This window comes from Panthera tigris, chromosome F3 (genome assembly GCF_018350195.1).
Source record: "Panthera tigris isolate Pti1 chromosome F3, P.tigris_Pti1_mat1.1, whole genome shotgun sequence".
Classification (NCBI taxonomy): Eukaryota; Metazoa; Chordata; class Mammalia; order Carnivora; family Felidae; genus Panthera; species Panthera tigris.
In genome coordinates this window covers 23,667,871-23,688,029 of record NC_056678.1, presented here as the reverse complement: position 1 = coordinate 23,688,029, position 20,159 = coordinate 23,667,871, and the positions used below count along the sequence as shown (strand labels likewise).

Sequence of the window (20,159 nt, the reverse complement as noted above, 5' to 3'; positions counted from 1 at the left end):
AAAGAACAGCCCCATCATCACGATCAAATGTTTTCAGCTTCAGATGTTTAATGACTATACGAAGGCAAGGCCTCATCCGGTCTCCTAATAACAAATGTCACTGGCCCCCAAAAGAGGCACTCAGGGAAATGAGGGGAAATTAAAGAACAGCATTGTTGGACCCTGTGTGCCTCTAATTAAATAACGCCGTTCCCACTCTCCTCTTCCTGGCTGAATCAGCTGTGTGATTGGTGTCCTCATGGACACAGTTTCCTTGGAGATTTGTAACAACGTCCCTGGTACCAAGCCAATGGACATGCTTAGCCCATGACTGGCATTTAACCAAGGTCATAGGAAAATTATATCAGACTATAGAGGATAGAAAACTAGAAGAGGTAAGTAAAACTCATAGAAAACTGTCTTAATGCTTTTAAAATGTATTTCTTTGACTTCATTTATAAATCATTCAGTAAATGACAAGTGCGTGTGCCAAATAGTTTTCCAACAACGTCTCACTTAATGCTCAGTACCCTGCAGGGCAAACATTATCATTACTCTCTTTTTTCAGAGGAGTAACTTGAGACTAAAAGAAGTTAAATAAGTTGGCAAGATTTAATCCAAGTAGGTTGACCTAAGCCCCCATCACACACTTTGAACTATGCCACACTGCTCGTGTTGGATTGTGGTCTGGAAGCATGAGGTCATTTGAAAGAATAATGCTTTGTAAAGAAAAAAATAGAAAATAATGGAGGGGCGCCTGGGTAGCTCAGTCGGTTGAGCGTCCGACTTCAGCTCAGGTCATGATCTCGCGGTCTATGGGTTCGAGCCCCTCATCGGGCTCTGTGCTGACAGCTCGGAACCTTGGAGCCTGCTTTGGGTTCTGTGTCTCCCTCTCTCTCTGCTCCTCCCCCACTCATGCTCTCTCTGTCAAAAATAAACAAACATTAAAACAAATTTTTTTTAGAAAATAATGGAAGCTCCTTGTTGTGGTTGCCCTGTTTTCATACTGTCCTGTTTTGCTCCTGGTCTGGAGGTGTTTGCAGACAGTGCCCAATACTCTGTGGACCAAATGCATCTAGACAATGAGAGAAACGGCCTTTGGAACCACATCTTCCACTTTTTTGTGTGTGATTATTTACCCTGACCCTGACCTCCTACACACAGACAGAGAAGAGAACCCCAAATTCTGAGCCCATGTTACCTGGACTTCATCCCCAGTGATCATTTCCCACGAGCCATAGTGTCCCTTCTCCTGCCGGAAGAACTGCACAGCTTCTAGAAAGGCTTGGGCTTCAAATGTCGTCTGCTTCATGTAATCTAAAAGAAAGAGGCAAGGGCACTTAGCAAAGAAAAATACTTCTACAGTTTACCATGGTTCTTCGAGTGTCATGGCTCAGAGACCTAATGTTACCTGAATATTACGAGGGATAGAATTACGAGACACAGAAAAATGAAGCAGATCCTGAATTCAAAGTTCATCTGCAGATGTGTGTCCCCTTGCTTGCTCACCACCATAGCAGCTGATTAATTCCATCAGTTACTGGGCATACTGGTTAGGACTAGAAGCAGATCTAGCCCCATTTGTTTCTCTCTTATAAATGTTTCCCTTGGGCACCTAGGCACCTAGTGGCTCTATGCCTCCAACCGTAGCACCTCACTAAGGCAGACCATTCTTTAACAGGGCCTCTGGTATCCACAGTATCCACTCCCAGTTCCCCGAACAAAACTCCGATTTCTTTGTGACTTATTATCAAGTTTCTGTCAAATATGCTGATTTATGCAAATAAAGGATGACAGTTTCTAACACTTTATATAGCAAGATACTATTCTTCTAAACATGTTACATATTTCACTGAAACCTCACAAAAACCTGTGAGGTAACAGGGCGCCTGGGTGGCTCAGTCGGTTGAGCACCCGACTTCGGCTCAGGTCATGATCTCGCGGTCCATGAGTTCGAGCCCCGCATTGGGCTCTGTGCTGACAGCTCAAAGCCTGGAGTCTGCATTAGACTGCATTCTGTGTCTCCCTCTCTGCCCCTCCCCTGCTTGTGCTCTCTCTCTCTCTCTCAAAAATAAATACAGACTAAAAAAATTTAAAAACCAAAACCCAAAAAACCTGTGAGGTGAGTGCTATTATCATGTCGACTATACAGATGCTCCAAAAGCCCAGAAAGATTAATTAATTGCTTAAGGTCATACAGCTAGCAAGTGGGTGAACTCAGGTATTCTGATCCCAGTCAGAATACATTATGCTATGCCAGCACTATGCTATACTACTTCACATATTAGTTTTATGGTTTTGCCCTTCCAAACAGATTAGATTTTAAAAGGTATTATATCTGAGAGGTGATGTTTAATGCAGGATTTTAAGCATAGTTGAGGAAGCAGGGGCTCAACAGCCTTCCCAGAATTCCACAAATCACACCACGAATGCAAAAATTCTGCTAGGGACTGAATGGTTTGTGTCCCCCAAAAGTCATATGTTGAAACCCTAATCCCCAGTATGATATTTGCAGCTAGAGCCTTTGTGAGGTAATCAGGTCACAAAGGTACGTTGGGATTACTGCCCTTATCATGATGGGATTAGTGCCTTTATAAGAAGAGAGCTCTTCCCCGCTTTTGGCTCTCTCTCCAAACACTGGATCTGCGGGTGCTTTGATCTTGGACTTACAGTATTTTTGTTATAGCAGCCCAGAAGACTGAGGCAATTTTCAATGCACAAAATATCTGTTAGAGGATACAACGATAACAGAATTATAAAAATCTTTGCAGGGGAATAAATTTTATAAATAATCTAATAATAAAGAATAGAACAGTAAATAAATCAAATCTTAGGGAAATAAGGCAAAATGAAGTGACTGAAAGGGCCAAGTCTCTTGCTTCCAAGCCTCTCCTCTAGGACATGAAGCTCTCTTGCTAACAGCATATGATCTGCCTTTATAGGGCATATTAGATCGGTCAGTTCAAGGCAGCTGATTCACTGGGGACATTCGGAGCTTCAGACAATGGGATTACTCAGTCAAGGAATGAATGGTTGCTAAGTGGGATGAGGCTGAACTAAAAAAGGATCAGTGTGCTCCAGAAGGTGACAATCAATTAATAGGCTGTAGATGACTACATTGAGATTTATTTACGAGGTCATAAGCCTCAGGAACTTGGAAAAGGGAAAATACAATTCAAGGCTAGCCTTGATAAGATTTTCAAGCAGGGGTGCCTGGGTGGCTCAGTTAAGTGTCCAACTTCGGCTAAGGTCATGATCTCATGGTTCCTGAGTCTGAGCCCCACTGTCAGCATGGAGCCCACTTTGGATCCACTGTCCCTCCCTTCTTTCGCTGTCCCTCCTCCCATCCCCGTTCTACCTCTCCCACCGCCACCCACCTCTCTCTCTCTTAAAAATAAACACTTAAAAATTTTTTTTTTAAAAATGAAAAAGAGCTCAAGCAAAATCCTCCACAGTGAGGATACCACAAAGCCCAGAATTTCCACCTTCAAAAATGTGGGACAGTAACTGACATTTCTAATATTGACATAGAGTTCTGCTCGAGCTCTAAATCAGAAAAAGAGCATGTCTGAGAATCAAGTTCTTAAATTGATGTATTTCTTCCTGGTTATTTTTTCTGGTTTGGCAAATGATTTAGTGTTTAATCTTTGAGGCTTGGAAAACACAAATTAAAGTCTTGGTATAAAATTGACAACAAGGGGGCTGTGATATGGAGCTCAGTACACTGGGAGGGACTTTACCAACAGAGATGGAAACTGTAATTGCTACACTGAGATTCAAGATTGACTCATGTGCTCTTATTTTTAACAGCTGTTTTCATTTCCAACCTCAGGAAACAAAGACATGGAAGAAAATGTGGTACTTGGATGGAGTGAGTACTGCCAGACCTGCGAACCTCAGAATAAGGTTTTAAATTCATGTCTTTACCAAAAGCATAAATTTACTTATTTCTTCCCCCACTAACCTCAGCAACCAAAGGAGGTATTTGAAATCCTACTCCTACCTTCTATTACTCTATCAAAGCAAACTATAGCATTCCCACTATAGTTGTGTTTTCAAAAACTTCTGGAAAAAATAACTGAAGAAATGGAATGTGGAGACAATGATGTGGGAGTCAGAGAGAAGTCCAAGAGGAAAATGGGGAGCTGGAATACAGTAGTGGTGGATGAAGCACCTTCATACAGGCAGAGAAGAAAAGGGTTAGTAATCAAATGAACCACACAGGAAATTATAGTAATTGAACACCAGCAATGAAGCCTGAAAGAATGAGGGCAGGGATCTGAATTCTGGACTCTCTACCATTAGGATAGATTTAAACTGCATTTTAACTACTCCTTGTCCATAGGGGAAAAAAGGATCTAACCTACTGATTCATCATTAGATTTTCAGGTTATAAACTGATTAGGTAAATTAATTTATACAAAACTTTTAGGACAGTATCTGCCACATAGCAAGTTGTTTTATGGATATTGGTTCTTATTATTGTAAGCCAAGCTCAACAGCAACTGCCAGATCATTAAGGAAATGAAGAACAAAGGTGTGCTTTGTAAGAGACAGAACTGTATTGCAATAGTAATGTGACCTTCATTTCTTCTAAGTTCTTTGCAAAGGCATCGCTGAACTCAGCCAGAATGTACAGGTGTTTGAGAGAAACCGGATTATCAGTTATTTGATCAACTTCCTGCCACAGATCTCATGAGAACAAATCCCAGGATCACAATCGTCCACTCTCCTGCCAACGAGCAACTGAGAGTTTAGTCCAATGGTCCCCAGAATCAACAATGGCCTTTGCTTGTTAAGTCTTCTCCGTGTAAGCTGACTTAGAAAAATGGCAGGTATCAGCGCCAACTCTACTTTTCCAACATGCTGTAATTATGAAGTTGCGGAGAACTTAGATATCATTAAATCCAGATCCCTCATTTTATGGCTGAGGAAATTGGAACAAAAAATGGTTAATTTCTTAGCCGAAGGTCACACAGCTGGTCAGAATCAGAGCCAAGAGTTGAAAAAGTAGCTCTGGCATGTCATAAGCGGCCTTGGCATTCATGCTTACTTAAATCACAGACTAAGGGAGCTGAAAGTGGTCTTAAAGGTCACCTACCCTAAGCTCTCATTCAATGCTAGAAGCCCTCAGAATCCCAGACACTCATCTGGCCTCAGCTTGAATATTTCCAGTGACAGGAAACTCACAATTTAGTGAAATAGTCATGGAACTGCTCTAATTATTTGAAAAATTTTCCTTTTATTGAGCCAAAATCTGTTTCCATGAACTCTCATTAATCCCATTTCTGATTTTCAGAGCAAAATAGACAAGTTTACTTGTCCTCTTCTGTAGGGCAACTCTAAAAGAATAGCTGAATATCCTTATTTTCCCTCAACCGTTCTTTAAACAATATAGTTTTGGGGATCCTTTAAATTCAGCCCTACCTTTTCTTTCCTCCCCTTAGTAGCCAATTCCATTTAGTCACCATCTTTCTTAAATTTGGCCCACACTGAATACAACCCACTGAGTATTTTTCAACTTGTGTAAATTATGTAAAGTAGAAAGATTACATTCCTTTTTTTTTGGTCCCTAACTTCCTTTCTAAAATACAAATACATCACACCATTGACTCATACCTTTCTTATAGTCACATAAAATCCTACAACTTTTTTTGTATAAAACCCCTGTCAATTTAATCCTTTCCTAACCCGTACTTCTGCTTTTGGTTTTGAAGTACAGGTTTTAACACTGCCCCTAATAAATTACAACTTACTGTGATCAACTCAGTGCCCCACAGCCTGCCAAAATCATTTAAAAATTATAATTGTTCCCAAACTCCCTTTCACCTCTGTAACATTCAACTATTTTGGTGGGCTTACTTTCTGTGTTTTTATCCAACTGACTGATAACAACATTCATCAGATCGGGGCAAGGACAGATCCCTAGGAAATTCTAAACATTTCAGAAGATATGTGGGAGAGACATCTTGGCCATCCATTCAACTATCACATCCTCAGGACCAAGACATGTCTATTCTCCTTGGTCTCTCCCTTTTTCGCATCTGTGCAGTTGCATGGAAAACTCCTATTTGGGAGACATGATTAAGGATTCTGCAAGGAAAAGAAACCTTCTCTATGCCTCTTGGGGAAGAGTTATTCAGGGGGCCAGCTTTTGTTTCCCCCCCACCCCTTACACAGATTTACAGCATGTCTGAGTCAACTGAAACACCAAAGCTCTAAGGCCTAGGCAGTCATTCTGGATTTTGACTCTGGCTGCTGTGTTGGGACTCCCTGACTCAGGCTGGGTTTGGAAGCTGCGTTGTTATTTTATTTTATCGGTTCACTGCGCCAAGCCATGTTAGCTGATCTGCCTGGTGATCTGTAAAAGTTATGTAACTGCATTACTCACTACACTGCTATGGGGTTCATGTCACTAATGTATACTTCGAAATTGTCTTTAGCTTCAGGTCGTATGTCGTCTTTTCTGGGAGAGCTGCAGCAAGTCCGTTTGCCCTAATTTCTTCTCTAGAACAAAGGAGAAGAAGTACAGTGGCAAGTAACCAACATTTATTGAATACTAACAATAGAAGTATAAGCCAATGTTTATACACACCATCTCATATAATCCTTCCAGCCATCCCATTAGGTAAGGATTAATAGTCCCAGTTTTTAATTTTTTAAATGTTTATTTTTGAGAGAGAGGGAGCGCAAGTTGGGGAGGGGCAGAGAGAGAGGGAGACAGATGATCCCAAGCAGGCTCTGTGCTGACAGCAGAGAGCCCAATGTGGGGCTCAGACTCAGGAACCGTGAGATCGTGACCTGAGCCGAAGTTGGATGCTTAACAGACTGAGCCACCCAGGTGCCGCTTAATATTCCCACTTTAAGGCTGAGAAAGAAACTGACTTCAGGAAGGTTGAATAATTTGTTTAAGGTAATATGTGGTCAAGAAAGGCCTACTCTTACTTCCAAAGTCCTGTTATACAGCCTATGGTTTAATTTTTTTGAACTTTTTATTTTGAGGTAATTGTAGATTCATGTGTTCTTAAAAGAAATAATACAGAGATATCCAATATACCCTTCACCCCATTTCTCCTAACAGGAATATCTTGCAAAACCATAGCACAATATCACCACCAGGAAATTGACATTGATGCGGTCTCACCAGTTTGATATGTATGCACATGTACATGTGTGTATGTTTGCACATGCATGTATATGTGTGTGCATTGTGGTTTAACTTTTAAATTGCATTAAATTTCCTTTCCTTATCAAGGTTTAGAACCATTTAATTCTAGAGTTTGAACATACCATAGGATCATCTAGTTCAACCACTCGTTTAACAAGTAAGCAGACTGAAGGCCAGACAGAATGTGACATTCTTAAAAACAGAACAAAAGAAAATACTATGGTGGAATTAAAAATGAATGGGGTCCATCCTAATGAAATGGTAATAAGAGTTTTTATTTTAAAAATTTATTCATGACCTAAGCAAATATTTATTGCCATATTATAAATGATAACTCATGAGCACTAGCCCCAAGATTACTTAGAATTATATTTTGTAAACTACTAGACTAAAACATATATCTGCTGACCAAATCTTATTTGCGTTAGTGGATACAGACCTGCCAAGAAGAGAAGAGGAATAGGTCAAGAAAAAAATGTGTGCTTCACGGAGATCCAGGCACCTGAAGATGAGTTATAACGGTGTTGCTCTAGGTGAAAATACAAAGGTACAGAACTCACTCTGAGGATATAAATGGCTTCTCAAACAGATGGCAGAAAGGTGTTCCAGTGAAGATGTTTTGATAGAAGTTTTTAATCACATAGGAAAAGGCTGCATGCCTCATTTGATTAAAAGCAGTGCATCTCATGAATTCTTGATATGTCAATAAATATTAAAAGACTGTTTGTCAACAGAGAAAAGGAAGTGGTGATTACTAGAACAAGTGAAGACAGACTAGCCCATTTCCTTCACACCGACATACTAGATTGGCAGATTAGAAGGCTGTTGGAGACATCCTGCATCTAGATTCTAGCAAGGCAATTCTTAAAGCTTTATATGCTTTTGATTGACACACTGAAGATATTTAGATTGGTTGATAATGCCAGTACACATAATCGACTAAACAACCTCAGTGACGGCTGCTGGTTAAAGGGCTGACATCCTAGAGGAAAATCTTGAGGGCACTGCCCTTAAAACATTTTCAATTACTTAAAAAAGGCAAGCTAGATAAGCCCAGGGTTTCACTTAACTGTGAGCCCAGTGCAAGTTAGTGATGTGATAGTTGTACACAGGGCAGGTGAGGTTGGGCCATGGGACTGTGGAGCATAATCAGGACAAGGACACTCATAGATGGAATCTGAGATATGCTCCTAAGAAATTACCATTACACACTTCTAGTTGATGCTGAGAAGCAGAATATTTTACAAACATCTTTTTAAAAAGTGGAGTGCTTCTGAAGGAGACCAAATAAATGAGGAGTCTCACAGCCTTGAAAAGAAAAAACCTCGAGGAAAGAGATCTTCATCATCTACGTGAAGATCTGCAACGTAAAAGAACACTGGACTTGTTCCATGTAGATTCAGATACACAGTCAGGTCTGCATGGTCCAAAGTACAGTGTGGCATATTTTCACTGAAATAGGGAACAGATTTCTAACACTTATATGTATCTTAGAGTGAGGCAGGCTCCAACTGGGTGTCAGAATTCTCCCTCAAGAGGAAGTGCTCCATCTGGGCTGAGCTGCCTTGTAGAAGGTATGCAGACATGCTCAAACCCCTGTCTTATATACTCTCAGAACATCATGTGCCTCCTCACCATAGCACTTACAATAATTATAATTTCATAGTTATTAGTGTAATCATTTGAAATATGCCTTCCCCTAGCCTGTAAGTTCCAAGAGGACAGGAACTTTCTCTGTAGTTTGCATTCACCGCTGTATCCTCAATCCATAGCCCAGTGCCTGGCACATAAGAAAGAGAGAGAAAAAGAGAGATGGAGTGGGGAAAGGGGGAAAGGGGGAGGGAGAGAGCGAGGGAGATAGAGGGAGAGAGGGAAGGAAGGGAGGGAGGAATGGAGGACGGGATGGAGGGAGGGAAGGAATTTAAATATTGGAGGGCAAGATTAAATCTCCTTTTAAAGTTCTGTCTAAACCAAGATTCCTTCCTTCCTTCCTCCCTTCCTTCCTTCCTTCCTTCCCTCTTTTCAACAGCACAAGCAGTGGGGAAGAAGGGAAGAGGGAGAAGGAGGGGAGAGGGAGGGGGAGAGAAGGAGGAGGGGAAGGGAAGGGGGAGAGGGAGAGAATCTTAAGCACAAAGCCCAACGTGGGGCTCCATCCCAGGACCCTGGGATCACAACCTGAGCCGAAACCGACTGAGCCACCCAGGCACCTCAAACCAAGATTTCTCGGTTCCAGATAAGACCAAAGTGTCATGAATGAATCAGATTCTCTCTTAATAAGTCTCTTTCTTACTGTTGTAAAGAGGTACTGAAGGGAATTGACATACTCTACCCCCGTGCTTCTCGGACTTTGGTGAGGATCAGAAAAACGGATTGCTGAGCCTCACCCCCAGACTTTTCAGATTCAGTAAGGTACAGGGCGGAGTCCAAGAATTTGCTTTTCTAATGAGCTCCCAGATGATGCTGATGCTTTAGGTACAGGGGCACACCTTGAGAACCATTCCTCTACCCATCATAAGGGGAGTGGTTCTCAAACATCAGAATCACCTATGTGCTTGTTAAAAATGCAATTCTTGGAGGGAGCGCCTGGGTAGCTCAGTCGGTTAAGCGTCTGACTTTGGCCCGGGTCATGATCTCATGGTCTGTGGGTTCAATACCCGCATCAGGCTCTGTGTTGACAGCTCAGAGCCTGAAGCCTGCTTTGGATTCTCTCTCTCTGCCCCTCCCCGGCTTGCACTCTCTCTCTCTCTCTCAAAAATAAATAAGCATTAAAAATGCAATTCTTGATCTTGCTCTAGGAATCTGCATTTAAAAAGCTGTTCAGCAAATTCTGTTGCAAGTGGTTTATAAACTATAGATTTTGAGAAAACACAAATTGCATAGAAGAAAAAGATACAATAGAAGACCATAACTTTTGAATGCTTATTAGCATCTTGATGAACTTATTCCCTCATTATCAGGTTAGGAAATGTCCCCTCTGCCGACTGCTCACTCAACACAAAAGAACGCTTGTACTTAAAGTGATGTATAAAAATAGTACTACAATGAAGCTCTGTCAAAAGGTATGTGGATAAGGAAATACTTTGGGCAGGTTCATACAGACATCATTTCAAACAACTAGAACTCTATCCATTGAAGGCAATCATCACTGTCCAGACATAAATCCTCACTTGTGACCCTGGTTGAATCTCATTTTCTCTTTTTTGGTACTCAGTTGATATATAGACTGTCTTCTGTGTGGCAGCCTTCTTTTCCTTAGCATAAACAATCCCATTTACTTTAAGTTTTTTCAAAGCCTTAAAAAAATAAAAATTACCCCACTCCTATCTCTTTCAAACAGTAAGGATGGTGTCATCAAAATCCTGATAAGGGAGGAGAGAATATTTGCTTCCCTCTAAATACCATGAAGATGGTCTGTGTCCTGAAGCTGTGTTCATTGAACATGCTTTCCATGGGCCTGAACGAGTTGATCTGTCACCCTATCCGTGTTAGATACCTGGGCAGAGTCAGGCCAGGAGAACAATAACACAATCAATGATTTCCCATATGCCCAGGACAAACATGTATGTCTTTAGATGGGGGAGATTCGTATTTGAAGACAGTTAAGTTCAGAACGGTCTCCCAATATCCTAGTAACTATTCGTGGAGATCCTGCTGAAATGATCTCAAAGGAAAAAAAAATAATCATGCCCCAAAACTTAAATGAAAATGATCTAATTTCCTCTTTAAAACGTGAATTGTAGGAAGACGTCACTATGTAATGTTCACAGGCAGTTGAGGCAGTGCACATGCGCGGGTAATCTTTCAGCTCAGACCACAGAAACCGGGTCACGTGCGTATCGCTGCCCTTGTGGGGAGTCGTGTGGCTTACTCCCTGCAGGCAAAATGTGACCACACAGCCTGGACACGATTTAAAGCAAGCTTGAGTTTTCAGATAAATAAGGAAGATGCTCCTCTAGCCACAGACTTGCCCTTCATTTTTGATGACACTTTCTCTTATTCCTGGAGATGATTGTTTACACTTGGGTCTTATTATAATTGTCACTGCGGCACACAAAAACGTTAGGGAAATTCTTCCTGACTGCGTCTATGGATGACCTTTGTCTTGTGAGCTCAAAACACCTTGTGTAATCTTAACCCACGTCGGTGGGAGCACGCTTTCTACAAGTAAGGCAGACAGGGGAAGGACTTGGCCAGGTTTACGTTAGAGAACAAATCACTGGGGTTAACTGGCATCACTTTATCATGTCCTAGCCTGATACACCCACAGAGTATAGCACCGTCTGCCAATGCTATCTGGGGATTTTCCACTCATCGTCATTACCAATGATTAATAATAGCATCCAGCTTGCACTTGTCAGAAGTTCTTACAGTTTACATCTCATTTGAGTCTCACAGCTATCTCATGAGACAGGTAAGCCAGATGTAATCATTCCTAGGTAGCAAATGGAAAACTCAAAATCAAAGAAGTTGAAGTCATTACCCAAGGTCATATAAATACATAACTCATTTCATTGGGTCATCAAAGGAAAGTAAAAATAAGAAGCAGGAAATAAGGTTCTAGTCCTATACAGACCTCAAAAAGGGCCTCACCTTACTTAAAACATCTAACTACAGCAGAAGTTGTAACAACTTTTGTCTAGGATAAAATATGTTTCCTTATCAGTAACCTTTCCCCAAAGACCTAAAAAATCGGAACTGCCCCAAGCTCCATTCCCTCCCTGAGAACTAGGGATGGCAGCTACAGCTTCCTGGAAACGCACTGCCTGCTCCAAAGAGGAAGGTAAGACTGGTTAATTGAATGGCCTCCTCCTTAGGTCTGGAGAGGCCATCTATAACTTAGTCCTCAGGTTCTTAGGGGCCAGATCATTTTTTAAAAACTGGGAACTTTAGGGGAGCCTGGGTGGCTCGGTCGGTTAAGTGTCTGACTTCGGCTCAGGTCATGATCTCACGGTTCATGGGTTTGAGCCCCGCGTGGAGCTCTGTGCTGACAGCTCGGAGCCTGGAGCCTGCTTCAGACTCTGTGTCTCCCTCTCTCTCTCTCTCTCTGCTCCTCCCCTGCTTGCACTCTCTCTCTCCCTCTCTCTCAAAAATAAACAAACATTAAAAGAAATTTTTTTTAAACTGGGGACTTTAGCAATCAGGCACCAATAAAAATAGTGTCTACATTCCTGACCTATTACAAGAAAGGGCAATGCTGCCAACAGAATTCTTTTGAATTTCTAGGTTAACTGAGCCCACAGTGTGTACCCGTCTTGCGTAATTGCTTCAAACCAAAGATACTTGGAAAGCATCTTGCTGTTGTGGTGGTTGAAAACCTATAACTGCATTAGCATACATGTCTCACTAAGGGATCTTTATAGGTAAATATGCAATTTTGTCATGAAAACCTGAAGCGTTCACAATTATTTTCAGTAAAGTCCAAGAAGCATCTTGCTTAATAACTTAGCTAATAACAAATTTAAGCAAAGCTTGATAAGATTACTGAATGGAATATTACGCAGTCACTAAAATAACGATTATGATGACTCATCTGCATCATGGAAAAGTAGTTTGAAGAGAATTTTCACTGCGAAAACAAGATTATAAAATTATACACACATCCTGATTAAGCAATGTAAATATTCACCCATGTGATTGAAAGGGAATGCATAAGAAATAAAAAGTGAGATATGGAGGATTTTGTATTTGTAGCTCAAACTTTATGAAATGTTATACTATTATCCTTAGGAAGATCTGTGGTGATCTAATAACTTTTTTTTTTTAATACCAATCCTCTCGTGACCATGAGCAAGATTTGCCTTTCCCAAGTCCAAATGGTCCTGTGGCAGTTCGCCTCTTGGAATCTGAGAACCCTTATGAGCACCGGCAACTGCCAAATCATGGCACATTCCATGGTCCAGACATTCAGGATCCACGCTGAGGTGTTTGTAAAGTAAATGAACTGAAGAGTTCATTCTTCTTCCCTCTCCTTAAAGGTATTGCTTTGTGCTGTTTGCTCAGAATAGGTCTGCACGCCTCCTTCCAGTGTTTTCTTTCCAATGAATGGAGGGGGAAACCCTTACATCTTGGAGCACTTTCAGGCTTGTCACAAATGTCCTTTAATGTATTATTACTGTCTCCTGCTTTCCATGACAACTGACACAGTGTGACAAGCATCAGAAGCTGGAGTTTCATCGGTGACACAACTGGATAAACTTGTGTCCCCCTATACCATAATGTCTTTGAGGACAAGGACTGTCATATTCATCACCGTATCCCAACGCCATAGCACAGTGCCTGGCACCAAATGTTCTTTTGAGCAGACCAACGAACGAAGAAAAAATGGCTGAATGATACAGAGGCAGCACAGAATGGTGGGACAACTATCTGCTGGGAATCAAAACGGGGTGTCACTTTGTCTATGGGAGTTGAGGTAAGTTACTTGCTTCTCTGGGCCTAATGTATCACATTTGAAATGAAAGGCTTTCAGGTCTTCTTGTTCACTGTGAAATAGTGTAATTTTGTGATAAGCTGCAAATACAGTTAGTTTATCAACATGGGGTAGTGTTTTTCATGACAGAGATCTAACCTGGGGATCCAGCTGCAGGACCACCTTATTCTTTTCTTCCCACTAAACCTCTCTCTCTCAAATATGCATCTTTCTGTGGGCTTCACCAAACAATTAATGTGGCTACTAGAAAATATTAAATAACATATGTGGTATACTGGGTATTTACCCAAAGAAAACAAAAACAGTAATTCAGAAAGATATATGCACCCCTGTGTTTACTGAGGCATTATTTACAATAGTCAAGAGATGAAAGCAACCCAAGTGTCCACCAGTAGATGAATGGACAAAGAAGATGTGGTACAGATACACAATGGAATGTTACTCATAAGGAATATTACTCGTAAGAAAGGATGAGATCGTGTCATTTGCAACAACATGGTTGGACATAGAGGGTATTATGTTAAGTGAAATAAGTCAGACAGGGAAAGACAGATACAGTATGATTTCATTCATATGGGGGATCTAAGAAATCAAACAAGTGAACATGCACACAAACAAAAAGCAAGCACAGACACAGATCCTTAAATACAGAGAACAAACTGATGGTTGCCTGAGGGGAGGGAATGGGGGGATGGGCAAAATGGGTGAAGGGGAGAGGGAGATACAGGCTTCCAGCTGTAGAATGAATACATCACGGGGATGAATGGTAGAGCTTATGGAGCATAGTCAATGATAGTGTAACAGTGGTGCGTCGTGACAGATGGTAGCTATACTTGTGGTGAGCAGAGCCTCATGTGTGGATTTGTCCAATCACTATGTTGTACACCTGAAACTAATGCAACACTGTGTGTCAGTCATACTTCAGTTTAAAAAAATTACATACATGCCTTTCATTATATTTCTAGTGGACAGTGCTGATCTGAGTCTCTTTGCTCTCCCCTCTGCTCCTTCCATTAACCTGAATAACAGCTCAGTTTGTGGCTATTTCCACTGGGCTTACCACATGGGCTATTTAATTAAGCGACTGAAATAGTGAAATTATTCAAATTTGTCATTTTATTGTCCATGATAAGACTACAGCGACACTGATTTGTCTTCTATAAAACACAGAATCATTAACTTTGATGCTCATATATGTGTGGTCTATAACATACCCCCCCCATTTTTTCCTTGAAAAAATAAAATCTGCTTCGTATCACTTAATTAAACATTTAACAAAAGCACTGTGATTTACGCAATCTTCCAGTTCTCCAGAAAACTCACCATACTAGTTTGGGTATTTGAGTCTAAACTGAAAAGCCCTTAAAAGATTCCACCTCAACCAGAAACTCCTCTTTTACAAAATGCTGAAGAACAAAACACATTGTATCCTTTGCCCAAATCAGAACTACCAGTTGGAATATAGGTCACTTCTTAATTACCTTCGTTAACTAAGGAAAGCAATGACAATGATAATTCTTAAAACTTCATGTTTGCTTCTGTACTGACGTTACAGAAGCTTTTTGTGTATTTACATTTGAATTCAGATGAGTCCAATGTTGCAATGATTCACCCTAGTTTTTTAAAAAAAGAGCAAAGTTGGGGCACCTGGATGTCTCAGTCAGTTAAGAGTCTGACTTCAGCTCAGGTCATGATCTCACATTTCATGGGTTTGAGCCCCGTGTTGGGCTCTGTGCTGACAGCTCAGAGCCTGGAGCCTGCTTCAGATTCTGTGTCTCTCCCTCTGCCCCTCTCCAACTAGCACTCTGTCTCTGTCTCTCAAAAAATAAAATAAAAACATTAAAAAAAAAAGAGCAAAGTTGCCTTGTGGGGAGCTAACTCAGGCTTTCCTCTTTCCTTACTCTAAGTGAGAGTGGACGGCATCTCAGACCAATGAAACTGCTCACTTCTCTTCCTGTCCTTATTTGTTCCTTATCCTTCCCACTGAACGTTCTCTGGCCTGCACGCATGCACTCACATGTGTGCACAAACGCACGTACACACACACAGAAGCAAATCTGTCCCTAGGCTGCAGACAGTAATCAATACTGGTTTTAAAGGCTCCTCTGGAGTAGTAATGGAAAGGGGAAGTGGGAGCACAAAGAGACTCCAGACCAGTGCTGTCCAGTAGAAATACAATGAAAGCCACACATGCAATTGTAAATTTTATAGTGCCACATCATAAAAGTCAAAAGGAACTGTTAAGATTAATTTTAATAACATATTTAATGTAGGGGTGCCTGGGTGGTTCAGTTGGTTGAGCGTCCAACTCTGGATTTCGGCTCAGGTCATGATCTCATGGTTCATGAGTTTGAGCCCCACGTCAGGCACTGTGCTGACAGTGTGGAGCCTGCTTGGGATTCTCTATCTCCTCTCTCTCTCTGCCCCTCCCCTGCTCATGCTTGCTTTCTCTCTCAAAAATAAATAAACTTAAAAAAAAACTTAAAAAAATAATATATTTTATGTAAAGCAATATATCCAAAACATATAAGCAATATAAAAATTATTAATGAGATATTTTATACTCTTTTTTTGTACCAAGTTTTTGGAATGTGTGTATTTTACGCCCAACAGCATGTTTCATTTTGGATTAGCCACATTTCAAGTGTTTGGTAGTGAGATTTGGCTGATGGCCACCCTGTTAGTGCAGCTGTAAAATATGCTCATGGTTTCAGAGTTATATTGTTTATCTGAGTGAGGAGGAGGAAGAAGGCAATAAAAAAAGCATGCCACTGCACACCGGAAACTCTTTGTTTACTTTTGAGAGAGAGAGAAGCGGGGGAGGGGCAGAGAGAGAAGGAGAGAGAGAAAATCCCAAGCAGGCCCCGCACCATCAGTGCAGGACCCAAGGCGGGGCTTGAACTCACGAACCGTGAGATGATGACCTGAGCCAAAATTGGGCGCTTGACTGACTGAGCTACCCAGGCACCCCCGAACCTTTTTAAAGCAGCATCATTACAAAAGCAATCTATTCTGATCTATTCCTATTCTAAATCAATAAAAAGGAAAAAAAAACTGGCTTTATCTCTAATTCCTCATTATACACATAGCACCATTTATCTAGTAGAATAATCCCAGGAGTAGAGTAATGCACAAAAATAAGAACTAAGATGACCTATAACAAATCCTTATATAGATTAAGGTTAGAATTTAAGACCTTTGACAATTATATCTCACTCATAAACCCTGCTTTATGGACACTGAAGAATCCTTGTGGCTTTAACTTTGAGGGTTCTCTAACAACACTGCCATATCTTAATAGTCCTGTTCCGTGTGGTGGAAAACTGCTAACCACCAACAGACATGTTAGATGAGATCATTTCCAAACAGGATACAGCCTTACAACAATCCGCTGTATTTATAGCAACAAATTGTTCACCCTTCTCTTACCCTTCACCAAAAAGAAAAAGCAGCTAAAATGCTCGATGGTAGCTAAAATGCTCGATGGTTTTAAGTGCCTCCTATTGTAGATAATCTCAGTAGTTGCTATAAACGTGAGCTACATCATGTAATTAACCATTCCATGAAACTATTTGGAAGAAGTGGCCCAATGATCTAATTCCCTTATGGTAAAATAGAGACAGAAAATAAAAACAAAACTTCAATTCCTGTGTTGGAAATGTCAAAGTTTCTGAATGTATGAGAGAGATGAGGGAGAAAGGGAGAGAGGGAAAAAGGGAGACAGAAGGAGGGACGGAGAGTGGAAGGGAGAGAGGGGGAGAGGGAGAGAGAGAGAGAGAGAGAGAGAGAGAGAGAGAGAGAGAGAGAATGTGTGTATACATCTCCTATGATGTTGTGTTAGCTGTAAGTAAATGCCTCCTGAGTGTTCACAGTTCTTAATGGTATTTTTACTATTAAAAAAGACATAATGGAATCATAAAACCAAAATGAGCTTTTAATGTCTAGTTCATTTGTCTACTAATAGGACAGCATTTATTTACTAAATAACTGAAACAGCATATAAATTATTCCAGACCTAGGATCATTATTAACAATAGTAAAAGCCAATATTTATTAAGTAATGCATTCCACTTGGGTTTACAAATTAAAATGAATCAAGTGTCAGTCATTTAAAAGACATTCCCTCAATCTTCCCATATATCACATTTTAGAGCATGAGTGTTCTCATTATCAGGTGGCTGTCCCTCATGGGTAACCCACATTTCTCATGTTACAGTTGAGAATATTCCTGCAAGTAACATCTTCAATGGAGTTAGAAATACCATTCAAAAGTCATTATTGTGTCTTCCCAGACCTTTCCTTTCAAGCTGAGTGCTAACAAATATCTCTAATATTCTTTGAAGTTTTTATTTTTCAACCCCATACTTAACTTTTTTGGATCTCCTCTCACAGTACTCTACAACTCGACATTTCTTAAGTCTTATGCTGGGCTTATTTCTCTCTCCTTAATTCTCAGCATATTTAATATAACCTTATTTTATATCGCAGGCTGCCCTCACCCCTCCACATCCAGCAGACTTGAGCCCTGTTAATCTGCTCCACTGTTTTTCCATAGGACTTATTTCCTTCTATCATACTATATAATTTGCTTATTTATTATGTTTATGATTTATTTCCTGTCTCAACCATTGGTCCCTAACTAGACTATAAGTGTCACAAGAACAGGGATCTTTGTTTTGCTCATTGTTGTATCCCAGGTGCCTAAAACAGGGCTTGGCACATAGTATATGCTCAATAAATATTTGTTTAATAAATGAATGTAGATCTGATCAGTGTTAATCCACATGGTTTCTAATTAAATGAATGTATAAATATTCATTTAGACCCATGTTTCTAGTTGATTGATAAGTATCTAAATGTCTAAATTAAAATAAATGTTTATTACGACATACAAGAAAACTGAGTTATACCGGCAATATTTATTCTTTAAAACGTTTGTTATTTTTCAGTATCAAGGACTGGGAATACTAATTATTTTTGAATTATTCCTACTTTTTTTGTAATTATAAATTACAGTCCACAGATCTAGAATATTCAAAGCTATGTTTACTCGCTTCTCAATTTAAATATCAAATATTAAATATGCTTTAGGCTGCTGACTGACTTCTTTACCTGTTTTATAAATTAGATCTCATAATTTTAGATTTTAAAATGTTGTGACTACATGCTATCTGGAGGAAACTGACCAGACGGCCAGTTTTTCAAACGGCCATTCTATTGATGTGAGTTTACCTTTGATCCCCATTTTATCTCCAATGCTTATTATGGGACCTAAAGTATAGTAGGGACCCTAAAAATTATGAATGTATGTATTTATGTATGTATGTATGTATGTATAAAAGCAACAAATAAATTTGTTGCTTTAAACAAATTTTAAAATTTTAAAGCTAGGAAAAAAGTGATAATTGGTTGATGTAGAACTGATAATATCACATTTCCACCAAAGTTATTAGTCCCATGGCCCATTCCCTATCACAGATTCACTCACTCACAGAACACGGGTTGAACACATTTTATGTGTGAGTCACTGTGAGGAAGGCTCTGAATACAACGGAGTAAGATTTGGTTTATGGGAGTAAAGTCTGGTGTGGGAAATAATGATCCCACCTTTTGTTCAGCACCATGTCCCTAGCATCCCCAAACAACCACATGGCAGATGCTTCATTTGGTAAATTTTGGTAACAAGAATGCATAATCACCCATAATGCAATAAAGGGTGTAACAAATGTTATCAGAAAAAGCCAAGAATCATGGGAATTCAGAAGAGGAAGGAATCCCTCTGGCTTGGGATAGCAATGTCTCCCTGGGGCAGGGAGCCAGGGAGACAAGGACAGGTTGAACTGTGGCAAGGAGCAGGTGTTCAGGGAAAGGGAAGAGCACGATCCATAGAATGGAGGCAAACCACATAGAGCATCTAGGACCTGTCCTTATCAAACAGCATTTCCTGTTTTTGAACACTCAAGCTATGAATCTTCAAACAAAATACAGAAAAGTATGTATCACATAGTCTCACTTGGTAAAACATCAGTGACAGAACCCCCCCCCCCCACCCCGCTGTAATGTATGTGTGTATATATGGAGAAAAACATGGAAAGATACACACAGGGTTTTTAATATTGTTTACGCAGGAATGGAGAGAATGGGAGGAGAGAGCAAGCCAAACAAAGGTCTGGGACGTCTGGGTGGCTCAGTCAGTTGAGCGTCTGGCTCTTGATTTCAGCTCAGGTCATGATCCCAGAGTTGTGGGATCGATCCCTGTTTCAGGCTCTGCACTGAATGTGGAGTCTGCTTAAGATTCTCTCTGTTTCCCTCTGCCCTTCGCCCCTGCTTGTGCACACTTTTGCTTTAAAAAACAGAAGTCTAGCATTTATGATATGGTCAAATTTATGCATTTGTATACAGTTATGTATATGTCATATATATATATAATATATATATTATATATATATATGATACATAGATGACAGATGTGAAAATTTTTAAATAAAAAATGGGGAAATGTGGGGCACCTGGGTTAAGCTCAGTCAGTTAAGCATCGGACTTTGGCTCAGGTCATAATCTCACGGTGAGTTTGAGCCCCAC

At 40.4% G+C, this 20,159-nt stretch overlaps 1 protein-coding gene across 1 annotated transcript in view; it reads right to left on the bottom strand.

Moving 5' to 3' along the window:
- Positions 1 to 20,159, bottom strand: part of NIBAN1 (niban apoptosis regulator 1) — a 151,154-nt gene that overhangs the window by 28,298 nt on the left and 102,697 nt on the right. Inside the window, exon 6 of the mRNA XM_042977049.1 lies at positions 1,181 to 1,296. Within this exon, the coding sequence (XP_042832983.1) occupies positions 1,181 to 1,296 (116 nt within the window). The remainder of the gene's footprint in view (positions 1 to 1,180; positions 1,297 to 20,159) is intronic.